Source organism: Pelecanus crispus, chromosome 2, assembly GCF_030463565.1.
Source record: "Pelecanus crispus isolate bPelCri1 chromosome 2, bPelCri1.pri, whole genome shotgun sequence".
Classification (NCBI taxonomy): Eukaryota; Metazoa; Chordata; class Aves; order Pelecaniformes; family Pelecanidae; genus Pelecanus; species Pelecanus crispus.
Genome location: NC_134644.1, coordinates 69,672,187 through 69,693,315, shown reverse-complemented (window position 1 = coordinate 69,693,315; position 21,129 = coordinate 69,672,187). Strand labels below are relative to the sequence as shown.

The 21,129-nt window shown below is 42.5% G+C and overlaps 1 protein-coding gene across 1 annotated transcript in view; it reads right to left on the bottom strand.

Annotated features, from left to right (window-relative positions):
- Positions 1-21,129, bottom strand: part of NFATC1 (nuclear factor of activated T cells 1) — a 108,981-nt gene that overhangs the window by 16,121 nt on the left and 71,731 nt on the right. Inside the window, exon 9 of the mRNA XM_075705022.1 lies at positions 13,775-14,461. Within this exon, the coding sequence (XP_075561137.1) occupies positions 13,775-14,461 (687 nt within the window). The remainder of the gene's footprint in view (positions 1-13,774; positions 14,462-21,129) is intronic.

Here is a 21,129-nt window from a genome sequence, read left to right as displayed (position 1 = left end):
AAATGTCTGCTTGCACTTAAAAGTGGGGTAACCTCAAGTAAGGACGTAGCTAGCAGAATTATCCCTGCAGCTAGTACATTAATTCTTAAATAAATGGGTTTAGGGTCTGAACAGGTAGAAATCAGTGGAGCTGCACTACATCTAGATGGATCTGTGCTGACTTATTCTCGTTGTCTCTATCAAGAATAACCAAAGGTAAGTTCTCCCACTCTAAAATTTTCATTTCGCAGCAGCAATGTAAAATCTAGATGTCTTTTCCATGTTATGAGAAATATTCCTACTTAGACATCTTAAAGAAGAATTTTTGCAATCATTTTAGTGTGTCAAGGTGTGGGGATTTCCCCCTGCAGTGGTGCTTCCCCTCAGTGAAAGTTTTTCATATGAAATTTAAAACTGTCTTCAGACAACTTTCTGAACACTTGACTTTCTTCAGAAAATAGGTACAGGGAGGCAGTGGCCTGCATTGCTCAGGGGACCATGCACAACAGAAAGCATGATACAGCCTTGTTTGGTGTCACAAGCATCTGCTGCCAGCTCCTCCCTGAAACAAAGTCTTAACTGACAGCAGAGAAATTACGTTGGTCATTGCAGAAGTCTAGATTTCATCATCGGAGAAACCATAAATATAGCCACTGAAACATCAGGTATATGGCTGGCTGATCTCTAGCTGGCTGACGAAACATTTTTAGGGTCGCAACTCATATGATCAAACATAGGCAGTCCTGTCTCCTACCGCCTTCCTGACTAAAATAAAAAAAAGACAACGTTTGCTTCAAATTTCAAAAGCAGATTTTTTTTCTGAATATTCATCTAACCACCAAAGAAATGGTCCATCCATTTGTAGATTTCTTGGAAGGAAATCTGGCATCTCTACCAAAAGTCTGCTCACTTTTCATACTCTCCTCTGTGCTGAGTGCTTGAATCTGAAATATGCTTTATAATAATGAAGTCTACACCACTGTTAGCTAATTGTACTATTATACAAGGGCAGGCCCTGTTCCAGCAAACCAGTTCACTGGGCCAGAAGGTGCACCTTGTGTGCAGCAGCCAGCAGGGCAGAGACTCTGATACTAGATCTTAAGCATCAACAAAAAAATGGATCATACAGAAATATTTGCATTTTGTTGTTTCTCTGGTTTAAGATGGTGATATTCCCCATAACAAAATTCAGCAGTAGGGAAGGGTTTAGAGAGGAGTTTTCTCTTCTATTTGAGCAGATGATTTTTTTTTTAAAAGTATCCGAGTGATTTTGGTCTGGAAACACAAATTTTTTATGAGACACCATTCAGTCCAGGTGCTTTTCCCAAGTTAATATTAAATATAGCTTTGGAAACTTCAGCAGATGTTCTAATTTTTCTAGTTCAATTTTTTTTTTTTTTTTGCTACTACTCTGCGTTTATTTAAATAGCTGGCTCTAATTGATTCTTTAATACAGTGATTCATAATGTGTTGTGAATCTTCTGTTAATTTACTTGCGACTCTGTTATTATTTCCCCTGATTTAACACATCCTGTTTTAGAACATCCACCAAAGTTGATGGAAAAATTTTTCATGGCATTTGGATCATGTCCTAAATGTAATTTTAATGCCATCTTTTGAAAGTTGCAAAGTAAGGGGATTTCCTGTTTTAGTCTTCAATCACAGAACCTTGAAAACGAGCTTTTACAAATCCTCCTCTGCCTTGTCAAAGGCTGATCACTTCTACTCCTTCTAGCAGTACTTTTTCTGGGTAACTTCTAATTGGGGAAGAGCCAATGGATAGTTATTTTCTGATTTTTCTCATTTTTATTGAATGCCCTGTTACACTGCAAGGGAAGTCTTAAAACTGATATAAAAATTTCTCACTAAGTTCGGGTGATGTGACTGTATTTACTCAAAGAGCATTTTCCACCCCTCTCTTTTCTACCGTATTTCAGAGGGTTTTTTTGGGCTCCCTACAGGAGCTCTCTCCACCAGTGGTAGCGCTGAAGCCCTCTCCTTGCTCCTTAGAAAACTTGGCAATAGAGCATGGAAATAACTCCCAGGGTTATTTGAGGGTCCTGCCCCAGTGGAGCCAGGCCACCGAAACTTCCTACTTCCACACAGCGCAGCCATCTCACTGCAGATCAGTACAAATAGACACGCTCCTCTGACTTGAGCTTACTGCTCAGATACACTCTGTCCTCAGATATATATGTTTAATGAGCGCATTGCTCATTTCATCATCTCCTCTCATTGTTCTCTATACTTAATTATTTTGGGGCAAAGCGAGGTATTCTTTAGATACACTTTCCATGGCAGTCAAATCCTGGGCTTTTACTACTCATTTGTACCATTTCAGTTTTAGAGAAACTCCTCTCTCTCACACCCACACTCACCCTTTCTCCTCGTCTTCCAAAATTCGTCTTTGCTCATCTTTTTTTTATGGGCATGTTATATTTAACCTTCCTCTCATTTCTCTTTTTCTCAAGCCTTCTGTCACTCTAATTACACCACCAGGTAGTTTCACAGCCACAGTCTAAGTCTGAAACTTTAAAATGCTTGCTAACCATGCTACAACATCATGAGAAAGCTTCTATTTTTTTAGTATGTTCCCCAAATAGAATAAATGTATATACACACATACACTAGCTTGCACTTGTTGCAAAGGGCCCCGATCCCCCAACTGTGCTGAATCCTTGCCAGGGTGCAGCCCCACGCAGAACCCCTGCTTCGACTAGGGGTCCTAGAGTCCTGTCACACAGATCTGACTCTGCCAGCAAGTATGCACCAACTCGGCTGAGGGTTGCAGTTATCTCTGGACTTGTAAACTAGCTACTAAAATAGCGCAAGAAGATGCTTTCACATTAGCACGTCCTTCCGGCAAACCTTTCCTTGACTTCAGCACTGCTGGTTCCTCTTTAGGACTTTAGTTTACCATTGAAATAGTGTGAAATATCTGGGATACTGGATTGCAAAAAGGTAAGTGTAAACCCTCTGCAAAGGAGATGCTCACCTTTATCTCTACAACTCTGGCTATATGCCGAATAGGGCAGAAACCAGCAGTTTGTCTGGCAACAATGCAACTTTGCAGGTTCCTACCAAGCGGTGATCTGACACAGTATGTCCAATTTTGAGTCTATGGTTTAAACAGACTGTAGCGGTGCTTATCTGGCCTGTAAAGGTCCAGCCTGGGCTCCTGGAAACAGTGGGAAAATTCCTGGAAAGTTCTCTGAAGCAGCCATTGCTTCCGTGTTTGTCCACTGATGCAAAAAGCATAGTCTCCCTGTGGTTAATGGTACTTTCTGCCCTGGAATCAGTTTTGCTGCTTCTTCTTTTGCAATGAGGTCCTTCCTCATCCTAACATACTCTCTATGTGGAAGAAAAATTAAATAAAAATCCCTGAGAACTCTTTCAAAGTTACCTAGGAACTCAGGGACTGGAGCAGAGCCGCCATTTCCATCACTGGCAGCCCTTCCAGGGCCCTCTTTCAAGGAGACCTCCTGCCATGCCTGGGTGAGGTACATCTAGCTAGAGCTTGGACTCCTTATATCTTTCTGCAAAGCATGAATTTGCATTGCATCAATTCTAGCAACTTCAGGAAGTTCTAGCATTTGACTGCTATGGCCCAAGGGACAGCTCTGTATCATCTCATGCAACGGTTAACAGTTAATGAGTTGGGGAAATTTCTCAGAAGAAAGAAAACAAACAAGAGGGTGCGTAGTTAAAAAAAATTGGGACCAGTTTCTCTGCTAACCTCTTTGTATATACCAATTTCACACATACTCATTTTAAATTGAGAAGCACATTTGAACCTCCCAGTACTACTGACCCAGAGACATATTACTATAAGGAGAAGATGCCTGGAGAAGTTGTTAATGGCTCATGCAGATGCTCCAAGGTGAAAGCCCTCAAGTGAATAGCTGAGTCCAAGTGCAGCCTGGAGCATGGCGGAACACAGAGTTACCACAGGGGGGAAAAAGCCAAGTAGTAGCAAAGAGATCATCTTTACCAGTTGCTTCAGTCTTACAAAAGAACAGCTGGATAGCAAAAGCTCAGATGCCTGAGAAACATTCAGCAGCAGTGACAACTGCAGCTCAGAGGCACGCAGCAGCAACGGAGACAGATTTCAGAGCTGCAATGGGCATTTCAGTTCAGAAACTAACTGTGCCCAACAGAAGGTCCACAGGATGGGCCCCTCCACCTGACCTCATGTTTCTAAAAGGTTTTAACCAACAGGCACCTGCAGGATTTTCAGAGAAGTCAGTCATGAGTAGAAAAGACATCACTCTCGCCCACCACAACTTCAAAGCAGCAAAAGAATTAATATACTAAGCCTTATAGCTCATTACATATATGTCTGTATATGTGCACACACATATACATGCACACGCATACTTTATGTGTGTATGGATTTGCATATACAGGATAGAAATAAAAGTTAAAATAAATATTCTTCAGTTTTGTATTTTTGGAGGCTTCTCTTGTGACCCAAAATAGCATTTTTTCTACTTCTTAAGTAATTTGCAGAATATTTTGCTTATGAGGTGGCAATGAAACACATATTTTCCCTGAAGCACTAGAAAAAGAACTGACTGCTGCTCCCAGGGTATCAAAATTGATTCATAATATCTACTGCAATACCTATTCTGCAACCCCAAAGATATCACAAGAGTTATGAAATGGAACAAATGTTTAGCCCTAGCTCCCACAGAAACCTAACATCAAGAGCAATCTGGACAGCACAGACATGGAGAGTCAAATCTTGTCTTCTGCTCTCTCATATGGCTGCAGAAGGGCCAAAATTAAGTAGAAAAATCATGCTTTAGTTGTGCAAAGGCAAGTCAAGAGAGGAAATGTTCTTGTGCATACATGATGCTTGAATAACATGAGCCATAACTAGGTAAGGACCAAAGAATTTAATCCACTAATTGTGGACTTTGATAGCCTATAGCATTGCTTTTCAAGACTGTCCAAATGCTCACATTGCAATTCATGTGCTCAGGGACAATACAGTTTGGGAATTTTGACACACTTGCAGCATCATCTCACTTTGCTTTCTGATATTTGTCTTGCAGTAGGCATCAAAGCGTGCCAAATGTAGATCTGCTGACAAAGCAAAGACTGTAAAGCAGGCAGAGGGCTGGTCCGGCTCCCTCGTTTGCAGACAAACCCAGCCAGGCTGGCCAACAAGGAACAGGACCATGGTTTTCCTACTGTATTTCTTACTCACCGATTGTTTCCAGGTATTTTCAATGTCCAGACTTTGCGGGCTTCCTCACTGACAGAGGAGGAACATTTTGAGGGTCTGCTTTTTTTCATAAGCTTCCTTCTAGCCTGGAGATAAGCCTGGTGTGGAAAGCCTGTGCCCCCTTTGGTTGCAATCAGCATTAGCTCCTCAGAGAGAAGGAAAGACCAGGAGCCAGGTTATCAAGCAGCCCGCTCTTGTCAGCGATGGTCAAGCTGCTATCAGGCCCATGACCGAGCCCCCCAGTTGTCCGGCAGACGCTGATGAAACAATCAACTGTGCCATGCAGAAATCTGCTCGAAAAGACTCCCTCTCTGCCTGTCTATCAGCGACCAGATTTCAATGAATGCAGCCATTATGCGTTTTAACTACCAGCCATACGCCTGGTCCGGTTCCCAACAAACCCAAAGGGAACGGTGTTATTGACTTAAGTGGGAGCAGAGGCAGGCCCTTCGCTGCTCTGCGATCTAGCAATGCTACAGCCTGCTAGCGCTTAGCCAAGAGCGCCGTACGTGGAGTCAGGGAGTTTACTCATGAGAGCGCTTCCTCTGACACGTATGTGTTTGCTGAGCTGAGCCGGCAGCTTGCTTCAGCCCAGCTCTGCTGAGATGCAGCAGGGGTCTGTGTGATACTCTGCTCCCTGGAGAAGAGGGGTTTTCTGAAACAACTTCCCCAGAAGTGTTTTGCCAGGACGGGTTCAGAATACGAGAGCATGGAGGCTGTACATGAGCCACGCGGCCACACCTGACCAGCTAACACTGCACGGCTCAGCAGAAACGTTTCAAACAAACAACATATTCCTAAAATGAATCGCATCGGAACAAAGCTTTCTCATGCAGCTTGTGCTTCTGCAAGCCACATATTTTCCTTGGCACTCCTCCAGCCTTACAAGCAGATGTAAATGTTACCAAGGCTCAGATACAGCAACTTCTTCTCCCTCGATCGCCAAAGAAAACTTAGAGAAAATAACCCACAAAACTTTTACCATTTGAAAAAGCAATGCCAACAGCCATTACTATGGAAATAGGAGAATGAATCGGGCATGGGAGCGAGAAGCAACTTCTTCCCCAGCTAACTGCACAGCCACTAGCAGGGCTGCAACGCGGCTTCAGCTGAACACTTAATGACTCAAAATGTTTAACGCAAAGGTGCGTGTGCAGATGCGCATCAAGCAATTGCTGGGTTTTCAATACTAAAAATACTCTTGAGTATCAAAACATTGCAAAGCACCGCCTGCTGATTTCTGCAGCATTCTCATCACTTGTCCAGCCTCCTGCTCCCTCCACCAGTGTCTGCCATCACTGAATGAGGGTGAAGGCACTCAGGACTTCTCTGAAGGCACCGGACACTTCCTTGAAAGCCTGAGACTCAAGGACCTCCCTGGAAATCTAAGTGCTGATGTTAGAAGAAAGCAAAGTTTGCTACTAGATTTCACAGCATACTGCAGCTAAGAGGTCGGCAGGCCTGCTCCCTGGGCAACCGCCCACCTGGGACTGGAGAAAACCAGGAGTGACCACCTAGTCTGGTCTGCTGCTCTTCTGGGGGCTTTCTTCTCATGGGCCTCCAGGGAGACCCAATTCAGCAAACCCGCTAGAAACAGCAAAACCCGATCCCGTGGGCGTGCGGTTTCGTGTAACAGGATACCCCTCAAATCCAGACGTGCAAGTCCACCGAAGGTCTGACTCGAAGGCATTACTTCAGTCCTCCCTTACTCATCGCGTACAACCCAAGCCCCAAATGTTAACGACTCAGCATGTTTTATCACAGTAGCATGTACACTTTCAATCATCATTAGAGACGAGGAGGGTCTAGGCTCAGGCACCATGCCAGGTTAAGCAAAACTTTCCATGAGGAAAGCTATTTGTTTTCTCCCAGAGCTGCGAGGCTTGGCCAAGATGGAGGGAGGGAAAAGCTCGCCCAAGCCAGACCAAAGTGTAGACAGTGTTACTGGACTTTGCAGACTACCTGCGTGTTGTTCTAATGACATCTGGACTACTGGAAATCACCGAGTGCACTCAGGAGTTTTCAAAGGCATAATTGTGGCAGCAGCAGACTAAACTTAATGCCTCAAGAGCCAATCGCTTTAATCATGAATCTGAGATGTATGAAAAAGGATACATTTCAGCAAAAGAATAATTCTGTCTGCTATGGTTCCTGTTCAAATAAACTATATCACCAAACCACGTGCATTTGAAGAATATAGAGGAGTGAAAAAAAGAACATATGGTTTAGAGGCAAAAAACTTTCATATATACTGTATAGGAGATATATGGACTTGTCAGACATCTAACAGTTCAACACTGTAAGCAATTCATGGGAATGACATTAGCAATAGCTCATATTACATCCAGGAGTTACAGCTTTTACTGCAAAAGTTATTTTTAAAAGAGCCATGTTTAAAATGAAATGGCTGGCAGGGCTGCAGCTTTCAGTAACACTTTACCTGTGGTTTTGCCACTTTTACATACTTATTGGGGGCTTAATGTTCCCAATTTACCTTTTCAGAGTAAAATAAAAGTTGCAATGAGTGCATTCATTGGCACGGTGCTATAAAACTCACAGCTGTGCAAAGACAATCACAAGAACAAAGGCCTCCTTGTTCTAAAAAAGATGATGATGTGGTTCTGATACTTTCTGTTAGCCACATATCTAAACATCAGATACCTTCGTTTATGGCGTATGTATTTTCATCTTACTACACAAAGATTTATAGATCCGATCAAGTCAAGATCAAGATAGAGACCTTTATGAAAGCATCCGTGTGGAGAGGAGGAGGCTGAATTAATATACAAAACTTCAGACAAGAGATCTGTCTTTCACATATTGTTATTCCAGTTCTGGCTCCTACACAGGACTTGGGGTGCTCTGGAAAACAGTTTTTTCAATGGCGGGTGGAACCCTGGCCCCACTGCTGGCAATGGAAACGTGCCACCCATTTCAATGTGGCTGGGACTGCATCTCAAAAGTTGAGATTAGAACCCAGGCAAAGCTCGAAGAAGCCAAGATCTTCTTCAGCTTCAGTACTCAAACATACCTTGATTAAGGAATCCTCCAGGATGCTGCTTTGCTTTCCATTAAAAACTGCTTTTGTAAAGTTGTGTTCATTAATTTAACAAATGGGATCACAGCATGTACAATACACCCTGAAATCTGCTGAGAACGTCATACATTTTTCCTGTTGGTACCAATGTGTTTCCCCCTTGCTTTTTCAAAATAGCTTCATTTTCATCTGTAATGAAAACTACTTTCTTTGATGTTTCTAACGGCAGGAAATAATTTCACAACTGAGTGTCATTCTGCTGCAGGTAAAAAATGTAATAGCTTGTGGGAGTGCCAGTTACAACCTGAAAAATGTTTCTTGGCATTAGCATGACTAATTGAACTCTCTCCATCCTGGTGAAATAAAAGATTTGGAGCTCAGTTCTGTGTTCCACCCAGGCTACACTAGGTCCAGGAAAGGGAAACGGGGGTAAGGAAGGGGATTTCAAGTCACCTTTAGCATCTCCTGTTGTGAGCCTGGCCAGTTCCCAGCTGCCTTAACATCCTGAAAGCTGTGTGAACTTACACTCCACCGCCTCTGGCTTGGGGTTTCGTCTACCACTAAGAAAAGCAGTTAAAATTTGGAAAAATTATCTGAGCCCCGCTGGTCAGCAGAGAAGAAGCAGGATTAGTTCAAGAGCAGACTAGCACAGCTTTTGAACCAAGTCCTAGTTAGAGGGACAGAGAGAGGAGCAGTTCAAAAGTGAGAAACAAATTCAGTAAATTTTCACATCCCCTCGAGAGAATGACTGGTTCACGAGACCAGGAAGAGTTCTCATCAGCTTGTAGCTTCCCCAAACTGGCCATTTCTTTGGGCAATGCTAATTCCACTTCATGCCTCAAAGGGCTGTACAGCACATGAGACTCATCAATCTCCAAATAAAAACTTTTCTCTTAAAAGCTATTACTGCATGGACTTGTACTGAAAAGGTCCCTCAAGGCTGCTGGTCTAAGGATTTTCCATGAGCTCCACCACCCTAGCACCCCACACTACTCCCAGGTTAGATCTGAAAGGGGAATGTCACATAACCTTCACTGTCTAGGGGAGGGGTGGCACACGCACATGGAGCCAGCGTCAGCCCTGGCGTGGTCTGCCAGGGTGCCCCAGCGCCCTGCAGGTTGCTGCAAGAGCTTCTGGTGGGGAGGACAGGAGACACCCCCTCTCCTGCTGCAAAGGACCATGGGCTCCTGCAGAGGACCAAAACCAGGCACAAACGTCACATTTCAACTGCTTTTAATCAAATCTTGCTGTGAAAGCAGCAAAGGGACTCAGTCATAATCTTTGTTAGGAGGTTGAACTCAGAATTGTTTGAAACGAGTGCTGGTATACAAGCCAGATACCTTTCAATATCAAGAGCATAGCCATAATATATCAGGTATCACTTTACGGGGTGAATTTTAAATACATTCTACATGTTGAATCATATATTCACATACTGAAATGGACAGCACATTTAATGAGTAGCCCAGGTGGCTACTGTAGATTTTGTTTTAAAGCAAGATTGCTAAGACCAAAATTTATTTGCCAAAATGGAAGTCTCTTCGGGTGCTCCCTTTATATCACTTCAGCTGCCCACCATTACCGAAGCAGAAAAATGTCATACGGAATATATATTTATATAAACTCACTGACTGGTTTTTTCCATCTATACTCTGCTGTATAGATGGTCTATATTTGGAGATACTCCAGACCAAAAGGAATGAATATTGTTTTGATCCTATAAGCTGAAACCAAAAAAATTTGTTTATACCTGGTCCAAGATTGCTATACATATATTGGATACATAAATCAAGCCTCCCCAAAGTGGCAAACAAGCAACCAAAATTTTACCAGATATAATCTGGCATAACCAGTTAGATATTTTATTTGTCTGGTAGTTCCATAAGTATGCTAGATGTCTATTCCTCACACTTCATAAGTACTTTCAGGTAAAACTGGAGATATTAAATAGCTACAAGACACGTGAAAATACACTTTTTTTAATGGAGTGATGCTTTGAGAATTTAATTTTTAATGTCATTAAAATATTTCATTACTTTTAAATTACTTTAGGAATGAGGGAAAGAGTTGGTATACTTAGAGTAGCAGGCAAAGAAAGCAGTCAAGTAAATCTGATCTCTCTGGCTTTCATATTGTTCACAGGTGCAAAGACTGAAAAAATACTGAAAAAAGGTTTAAATAGTGCTGTATGAAGGGATCTGAACTGAATCAGTGAGACAACAAATTATAAAGAGGTAGAGCAGCAATCTAATCTATTTAAAAAAAAAGAGTAACAGTCCTTAACGGGTACGATTTGATATTCTGGTTTTCAGAATATGGTCATAAAGCACAGATATCCCATCCACTCCTCCAACAAGGAAAACACTTGAGATGGGTATGATACTAACAAGAAACAATGCAGTGGCTTAAAAGCTCCTATTCCAAAAAAAATCAAGCACATGAAAAATGAATTGCTTCTATTCGGTATGAGCCACTCTGCAAAACCCATTCTCCCTTATTCCAGAGTTATGGCCAGAGGTCTGAATGAAATGGCACCAGGCACAAAGGCATTGCATGTGTGGAGTGCTTTGCCTTTTCAGTGCAGATCTCGGTGAACAGCACCTACCAGGACACCAGGAGCACTTACTGGTGGTTTCCAGGCAGTCACCGTAGTGGCCAAACTGCCCTTTGAGACTGTGCGAGGCAGCCCAGATGTCATCCTTCCAGAAGGCAATTTTTTACCGTGACAAGATGAGTTCATCAGATAGTTGCTGAGGAGGATAAGATGACACCAGATGTGGCTTCAAGTCACACTTACTCTGGCCTATGGGTGGGCTGCTGCCAGCCAGAGCAGTCCCGCTGCACTCCTTGACCTGCAGCAACAGGCTTTCTGCCCCGCTCGTGGACTGGACCCAGCTATTGGACCCAGGGGACGTGGTTCCATGAGCTGACCCAGCAGAAAACTGTATGTGTTTTGCTATTTTTGGCAGGCTAATTTTCCATTAGCCTGCTCTGCCGCTCCATAATCAATTGATAAGACTCAAAGGAAGCAGCAAGAACATGTGGCTAAGGGCAAGATGGATCGAGGCCACCCTTTCCATGGGAGCCTGCAGTTACATCAGATTAAATGTAACGTGAAACCAATGTCTGCACTGGTGGTGGTAAGGTTGCGCCCATGAAACGCATATAGCATAGACCTAAATGGGCTTCCACCCTGACTCACAGCTTCGTGCTTTGTGTCTGAGGCATGCTGGGGCTCTGCATGATTTGAACAGAGGGCCTTGGCCAGCACAAGTCCCACAGGATATGCTTCCTGCCTTTAGCCCCTCTGCTGCATACTTTCTCTCTCGACTGCCCAAACACTGGGACAAATTAAGGAGACAATAGTAGTCCACTCCTGATTTCTATAAGGGCTTCATTTTGGCAACACAAAACATAGAGTGGATGACCTTTTCTTCAGGCAGCGAGATAAGGCATAGATAGGAAAGGGCAGCTCACGTGGGTTACGCTCCATCCGTGTGACCTGAGACAAACCTAAATATCAGTTTAGACATAGAAAAGGGACTTCCTTTGGTTACCATTTCTGATTACCACCCTTAGAGGGAACTGGTGGTGTTTAATTTTTTGGAACTACATACGGGGTTTTTTTTTTTCCTATTATATACTGTTACCATGACTGTTACGTCTATGAATTCTTTCTTGGTCTATACTTCTTGTGGTCAGCCACAGAACGATTTTGATAGCCTGCTGGATGCCAAAGGGAAGTATATCTGGATTTGGCTGGCTTAAGAGATTTTCAAAGTCAACTTTAAATATCAGTGCAGATGTACATGGTGGCTTCTACAATTACTTCTGATTATCTGTCAGAGGACTGGTGTGCATGTGTGTCCAGAAGAGGGGATAGAAGAGAAATGGGGGTAAAGACTAAACTATTTATGCTTTGTCAGAAAGAATGAGCATTGCTGAAAATATAAAATCTCTCTCTCAGACCACATGGTAGCAAAGTTTCTGTGTGTCTCCAGGAGAAACCTGAAGTAGACATGGCTGAGGAGCTTCACCCTTCATCCCTGAGCCGCAGTCCCATCTCTCCAGCAGAAACCAGACGCAGGCAGCTTTCATAGTGCTGTCAGAGAAGTGGTTTCTGGATTTTGGAGAGGTAAGGCAGAAAGACTGCCCATTTCTTGTGCTTTTCTAGAAAGGCAGCTATAGCTAGGTTTAGATTTTATCTGTGTTCTCTTCCTTCCATAGATAACTTCTGGTTTCTCTCAAAACCAAAACTTGGGCATGGCTTTTTCTTTTGGTTTGCGTACATTTCTTGTTTGGTTTGTTGAAATCTTGCTCCTTACAGCATAGGTATGTGGTAAAAATGCATGCTATATGAAGAAAACCTTGTCACAAAAGATGTGTTATGCAAAACTTCAGTGAACTGAACTCCTAATTAGGAAAAATTCCCTAGACCTGTCTATCATGCAACCAGTAATAACTTCTGTTAAGAAAAGTCATTTTCCTAGAGTTGAAAAGCAAAAGGCTGCTACTCAAGCTCCAAACCACTCATTTGTAATCCTAATTCAGTGAGTATCATGCTGTTTAAAATAGAATGACTAAATGTCCTTTTTTTAAAAACAGTGCAATGAATTGTCTTTAAATTCTCCCTGAAAGACAATCACATTCAGATGTTCCTTGGCACCAATTAGTTTCAATACAGCCATTTCAAAGGCATTTCTTCTTCAAACAGCATGGTATGTTATATAAAGTTATGTGGCTATTGGAAGGGAACTCACGTACTCCATTAAGGTGAGGGTCCAGAATACTACTGGGATACTTAGCAGCAAGTGCTAAATCACAGTTCAGTGAGGTCACATAATCAAATTCCAGATTATGCCTTTTATTACGTTTGACTAATAAATCTTTGGAAACTAGAGTCTGACAAGTTCATCACAGCATTTTAACTTTTCAGTGGTGCGTGCAGAATATATATACATACAGAATCTTACAAAAGCAAAAAAAAAGAAGAAAAAAAAGCAGTAGCAAGTCCACAATAAGAGTGGAAGAAAAAGTAGTCTTAACGTCCGATGCCACCAGACTGAAAAGTTACACTGAAAGATGTGCCTCCATTTTTAATTCGAACCTTCTCAACTGAAGTATAGCAGTTTATTATGTAGTTCCAGTGAACAGATTTGCACATCAGACGTTTCACTGCATTACGGATGGGACAATGTTAACTATGTTTTCACTGCAGTTCCACAGGTCACTGGCATGGGCATAAGCCAAGACCATACGGTTAGGATTATTGCAACATAGGTATTGGTCATGCAGCTAGCTCCATGGTAACTAACAGCATTTAATGCTTAGATAATACGGTTTCATTATCGCAAACGAAATTAAGGAGCCCATTCCCATATAGAGACAATCCAAGCAAAAGTCCACACCATTCTACCAGGCTGTTAATTGAACTTTTTTCCACCAGGATTCAAAAGGAGGAGGAGGTTAAGGGAACTCACTGATATAGCAACATGGTTGAACGCAAACCTATGCTGCAGAAGACTTACCATCATCCAGGTACATCTGGTCCAATTCCTCAGGTTCTCGCTTGATCGTTACAGGAATAGGGGCCAAATTATGATTACTTTCCTCATGCAATTCTGGCAATGACAGTGGTTGGGTTGTTGGAGACTCATTTCTGTGAACCTTCGGCAGTTGCTGCTGCTGTTGACCCATTATGGATGAGTGAGTTGGACTGCAGGACTGCAAATAGGTTGGCTCTTGGGTAACAGATGGAACTGGAGAAGAGGGACTGTTGGGATAGAGTGTTTGTTGATAACCAAGGGGACAGCTACTGCTCAGATGTTGACTCACCTGCGGCTGCAGCATGATGTGAGATGATTGCTCGGGGGAGCTTGGGTGCACAACTATAGACCTTGGCACTTCCTGTATGGTGGGGACACCGCCAGCGGGCTGCTGAAGTCCGAGGTGACTGTGGCCCGGGTTGGGGATGCACTTGTAAGGAGAGGACGAAAGGTCGTGCAGCTTGGGGCTTGCATTGGGAGAGGGTGACATCACGGCGTTTCTCTGCTGACAGGAGGCAAAGCCAGCCACGAGGCACGAACCAGGATCAGGGGGCATCATGATCTGCTGGCTGTAGTATGGTTTAGAGAGAGGGCTTAAGCCTTGGTTCATTGGTCCACAGGTTTGAGCAGGCTCATAGTCATCTGTGGGTTCTGTTTTTATAATTGGAACTGTTAAAAGAAAAAAGTTTTAAATAAACATGAGTTGCGTATTGGTATGATCAAGTTGGCTTGTGGCTAGGATACCCTTTGCAAAACAAACAACGTCTTGAATAAGACTCTGTGTGTCTTTTGCCTAGTTCTCCCACCCTATAAAAAAAAATGAATGAGTCATCAGCACAAGAAAGTCACAGCTGGTTCTAATATTGAAAAGGACTATTTTCTTTGGACTCTCCTCCAGCACTAATGTGCTATAAAAATCTATTTGCAAATAGCTGTGCTTCAGTGGAAGCTTTGGACCCAAGGGCTCCATGGATTTGTAGTAATCAAAGCAAGAATTTTAACTTGGATATACTACTGCATTTCTACGGCTACTGATGGCCCATTTGATAAATGTCTGCATATTCGGTAAACTGGAGCATAATAAGGTAGAGATGGGGCTTTCAGAGTTCATTGAAAGTAAAATTGCAAAGATACATGACAAACTACTATGTACAAGAAGTTTTCAATTATAAGGGTATTTCTGAAAGAGTAGGATTTGATTTATTTAGTTTTTACATGATTGTATTTAATCTTACTAACCAGCCAATGGGTGTAAAATATTCAATAAGTGGCATCCAACTTTCAGTGATTCTAAGTTGGATCCAAACTATAATGCCAGCTTCTAACAGATGCTAACTCGGTCTCTGGCTACCAAGAAAAACTGACTCCTATTCTAGACCTCTGCTTGCTCTACCCATTGTCCCAAAAGAGGCTCTAATTGAGCTGTCAAGCCATGTCTCTAAATACCACCAGCAATGGAGAGAATGACTGTCTATGAGCATAAAGTGAGTCATGACAAACGTAGAGCTGCTTTCCCAAATCAGAGAAGAGATGCTTCCTCAAATCAAAGTGTCTTTTTCACATCGGCTTCCTCTCTCAAATCAGAGAGAGGTGCCTTTGCTGCTTCTCCTACAACATATCCAGTGCATAGCTGAAAGAAACCCGCTTTCCCTACCAGGAAAATTATAAATAATAGGGCCAAGCTAGTCTGTAGATGTATTTTTTTCAGCCAGATGCAACACTAATGCATACAGCAATTGAGTATGGATGCACAGTGGCATCTATCTTCTTTCCCAAAAGGAGATCCACAGGAACAGCCGTCACTTGAAGGTGCTGTTGGAAATTTACAGTGACACCAGAGAATCTCTTTCAGAATATTAGAATAACTGACCTGTTGCGGCACAAAGTTATTAATGAAACATCTTTGCACAACTCAGCTCTGAGCACATCCGTGTTGCGTGAGTGTGTCTGACTCTATTTTTATTTGCATGTGTTTTACAAACACCCTTATACATTCTCCAGCCATTTACTATGGCTAACCCCTAAAAATGCACGTGTGTGCATGTGTACATATAAAACCTCTTTTAACACTCACAAATTTTGCTGCTGGTGAATGCACTTCACTACCCTTGTTTTACAATCCCCTAGTCTCTTGTTAACTTTGCTCCTTTTATGTTCTTTTACATATAGATGCTTGCAACACTTGTTTCAAGATTTCTAGCACCCCTAGTAAAAACATGTCTATATATGTAACAGATGCACAGGTGCTGCTCAAGACGAATGTGCTAAGGATAATGGACTGTCATTGGATTCCTCATAATCTTATTTTCACCTGCTTGTGTGCTGCACACTGGCTAGCAGGGCTACTAACACACTTGGTTGCAGAGAAGCAGATTCCAGGTTCAGTGACAGCTTTATAAAACCAATATCACACCCTTTATGAAAATGCAAGACCAAAGAAACACACCTAGATAAACATAGCAGCTCAGATATTGTAAGAAAATACCTTTAACAAGTTCCTGAGCTAGCAAATATTCTCACATGTTTTATATTAGCTTCACTGTACTAGCACTAACCACAGCACAGCTGGAAATATGATGGTTGTTGAACACTGAATTTTCCCAATATATCACTGTTATAGAAACACCTGTGCTAAATAATTCCAAGCTCAACCACTGGCAATTCAACTCCAATAAACCCTGGAGTTGTCTGACTTGTTATAATCTAGGGAAGGGTTATAGCCCTGGTGGCAGGCAGGCTGGAGGCTTTAAAGAAGGCAGGTTCCTGATCTCAGGCTGATTTTTCATTGTAGCTCTTCTACAGCACATCTTTGCTACTTGGTTTATCAGGCACTTTTTTGTCACTTTGCTTTGATTTTTTTTCTTTATAAAAGCAATGCCGTGGAGTCTATTTGGAGGTCTGATTAGTGGCCATGAACACTGGCCATCTGTTTTCATATGCTGCTACACTGAAATACACCTGCCGCAACCAACAGAGGATAACCAGTAAGTCCTACTCTGCACTGGGCAAAGGACTGATGGGCAGAAGGGACTATTCCAGACCTGTTAGTCCAAAAACTCTCTTGGAGATGGTGACAGCAACCAAGGACACTCCTGGCTGCCCATAAATTCAGAGTTCAGAGGGAAAACAGAGACTGGTGTTAATCACAGGACCAGTCAGGGTAAGTCACAGCAGCTTGTTGGCTGATGGTAGGTTGGTAGCCAGAGAGGGAAACATGGAAGGATATAACATTAAGTAGGACCTCCATTTTATTTGACATCTGTTTACGCTGTCCCCTTGTATTGCTCTGAACTGATACTCCTGAGCATCAGTTATTTCACGCAATGGGAAAAAAATTGTCTTTAAATGGACAGATACCACCTGCACTTAGGCTTAGAGGTGTCTGAACTTGTTAACTGAATTGTCTCCATTACCTTTTTTAATGTGTTTTTTCAACACAGTAAAAAAGTCTACCCTTGCTAAGTATCATCTATTTTGTTTGTATGCTAATCTCATCACTAGAATAGGTATCACACTGGAAGACTGAAAAAGTATTAATGCTGAAATGGTGAACGGACTTGTATCTGACTTTTCAGTGCTTTGCCATTTGTATATCCATTTAACACTGTGCAGAGTGAACGTATGGATCTTACCAAGCTGGGATGGCAACCACTCACTCCCTTCACAGGGTACCAGTTTGGAGAAGGAAGCTCTGTAGGGTTTTTTTTTTTCCCCCCTGGAGAGACCATTACTAATGACCCAGATGATCTGGAATCAGACCTGCAAAGCTGAGCATGTCAGCAGAAATGTAAGACGTTAACACTTCCCTTTCTGGCTAGACCTCAACTTTTGTATTTTACATGAATAGCTGTATTACTTGACTTGTGGAGGACATATGCCACAAATTGCTACCTTACACCAGTTAACAGTTTATTCATGACACTCTATCCTGTATCTGCTTCTCCCCAGCCTATGTAACTTCACCAAACGGAGTAACAAAGGCCAAAAATCTTTGCCAGTATTTCTATTTCCAAACTCAGCTCAAATGAGCTGTGGGTCTGACCTCCTGGTCAGTCTGAAAATACTTTGAACGTGTCAGAAGTTGGTGTAAATCACCTTATATTCTTTCTTTAAAAGGGCAACTGTTTACTTCCACTTTGCAAAGGACTGCAGAGGGCCCAAGGCAGGAGTTGTGGGTATTTCAATGCACACCTTCCAAAACAGTGCAGGAACAGCCTGTAGCTGTACTCGCTGGCTACGCACCTACCATCACAGTGTCTATGGTGTTACTCAAACAAGTTAAAGTATTTGCATGTAATAAGGCTACCAGTTCCTAACACACCCTACCCACTGTCTCACTGACTTTTGGGGGGCTGAGACCCTCAGCTGGGGTGAGCAGCTGCAGCTGACGTAGAGCAGCTGAGGACACAAACCTTACGTGCCCACCTTCACCGTTTTCTCCTAGGCAGGAACCCAGCGGGTTCCTCCAGAGCAGCCAGGGCTGATGACTGGCCAGCTGTGGACTAGTGTTACTGCTTACCTATTGACTCATGCTTGATTAACTGCAAATCTTTACAGACCCAAGCTAGAAAAAGGAGTTTAATTCTCAAATACATCCCTGTGGAGGCACAGTAAGCTAGCTGCCGTAACACATATCCATTTCCACTGTCACTCACTTGCACAAGTGAATATTTCACACAGGGAGATGCGACGTGATACAGAGTACAGTTAATTTTCTCAGGATTAATATTTAACAGAGAACAGTATTGGCCTGACTAACTTCTAGCCCAAATATTTCAACTCTTAAATGACTTGGTAAAAACCTGCCAGCTGAAAGAGACACTCCTAGTCACACAACAGGCCTAGACTGGCAATTAACTGGAAAGCCCTACAGCTGCTCAGAATCCGCAAGCACTTTTCGCAGAAACCGGACTATTTCTTAAATTCAGCAGAGCCATATCAAATGGCAACAAGCATTCTGTCTCAAATCTGCTCCGTGGTACTGAGATAACACCCAGTCTTGCAGACTCTCAGCTGGCTAGAATGAAAAATTGTGACTGAATTTGCCATACACTGAGATTTGCCAATAATAATTTTCAGCAAGGAAGCTAGAGTTTGTGAAATTGTAAACAGAAAAGATGATGGAGTTTTTACATACACTCAGACTCAAAAGTAATGTAACTCGTTTAGGAGACCCTACTCTGCTGAAGGATCAGGCCCTTGCCATAAAAAGGAAAAAATGAATGCAAGTTCGGTTCGTAAGGTGATTTTTTTAAACACTTGTTACTTCACAATGCATTACGTCAGCTGACAGATGATTTTAAATAGTCCTTGATTTTGAATATTAAAATATGTCAGAGCTCACAGTTCTGAATCAGTGTGATAAGCAACTTAATCTGTGCTAATTGGTCTTCAATGGTTCGATGATGCCTTCTTACACTCTGGACTCATGTCATTATGTCATCTAATTTAATATGAAGTTCTGAGAACCATGCACTGGCAGCAGCCCTGGCTATAAATCAAAGCTTCTTATTCAGAGAGACCAGGGTTATGACATCATACCGAGGCACTGGACGGAAGACAATGGTCCTTCTGTGTGGGTCTGAATCTGGGAGAAATATTTCAGCCAGTTCTGCAAGCCCACATTTAAATGAAAGGCCTTTCTAGCAGGTAAAAAGTTAATATATCAAACCTTGACGAAAAATAATAAATCATGCACATACAGTAAAGGGAGTCAGAAAGTGCTTAAATATAAATTATATGTATTTTTTGACAATTCTAACAAGTCTGTTTGCTTTTACACTTTACCAATCCAGACGGGGTTTTAAACTTTTTTTGGGGGGGTGCTATTAAAATATGTGAACTGAGAAAATATAATCATATAAATTAAACAGATGTTTATCCTGATTAACATTAAACTTACAAATTCCCATTTCCACATAGTATTATCAATGCAGACATTTATGGCACTATGATATATTTATTTTACCCTTAGGTTTGATTGAACCTATCAAACAAAATAGCCACCTTTCACAGTGCAGACTATGATGTAGTTCCCTGGCACCAGCACACAGATTTTGGTTAGCATATGAAAATCAAAACACTGCTTTTTTCATCACGTGCACACACACTTTTCAACTTCTGGACTAAACGTCTCATAATTGGTAAAAATTTGGGATGACACTTTCAAAGAGGGTTGAGGAGGTAGGTGGTAACCATCTCCATTACTGAGCTGAGCTCTGAAATGCCGTTTGTGCTTTCAAAATCCTCCCTTGTGAGTCAGTTTTGAGCCAGGTAGCACACCCTCTTCACCATGAACTAGATTTTCCTTTAGGAGACGCTGCGCAGGTCATACCCACTGCTGCCATGGCTGCGCTGCGGGCCAACTGGAGACACTGTTAAGGATGTGCACCCATCTCCGCATACAGCTTAGGCACTCTGGACTCATGCAAAGACAAAATCCTGGCTGCTGAGGCAGCATCGGCTGGATCCAGCAGGCTTGAGCAGAGCAAGGACCTCACCCCCCGTTCTGACTCTGGAGCAGTCTGGTGTTGGGGAGAGGCAATGGGCTGGCTGCCCTCAGAAACTATAATCCCCATTTTGTAATACCGGAGCAGCAGTGGCCCAGCAAAACTTTCTGAAATGCCCTGCCACTGTAGCCGAAGCAGCGGCAATCTCAGTGACAAGGGATGGGCACTCAATCCCAGGGATCTCCTGAGACAGTCACTACAGGGGCCTTGGCAGATGCTGTCCGTGAACTGGCTACTTTCCCCTATGCACCAATTCAACCAAAACATTTTTTAAAGGTCATGCTACTATCAAGCCTTTGCTTTTTAGTTAATAAAACCAGAGCACAGTGATTCAGAAACAAAAGGAGCCTCACGCTATCAAGAAGCTGTAGGCAGCACACATGTGTGACTGCAGCTTTTATCTACACAAGTATCTGAGCTCACTCACCCTCTCTTGCTAGTACACTGCTACTGGTACTGCTCATTGGGAGGGCTACCTCTAACACAGGCCTGCCTGCCCTCTTTGGGTTTGTGTGTATATATTTTTATGGGATCAGATACATATGTACAGTTTTATACAAGAACGGCCTCCAGGTAGATGGAAGCCTTGCACATACATCTCAGCCTATAATCTCAGACAGTGCCATTATCTGATTAGAAAGTGCTTTCCAGCTAACTCATTTACTAAATGCTTTTCAACAGCTGTTAAACAATTAGGTTATTCAACACATATTTATGAGACAGAAGATTATATATGGTAGCTTGGTGCATACACTGTTAAACCGGGTGGGGAGGAGTGGAAGGTAGGTGGAGGGCATTTGGGTTGTGTTAGTACAGCAGATATGCATT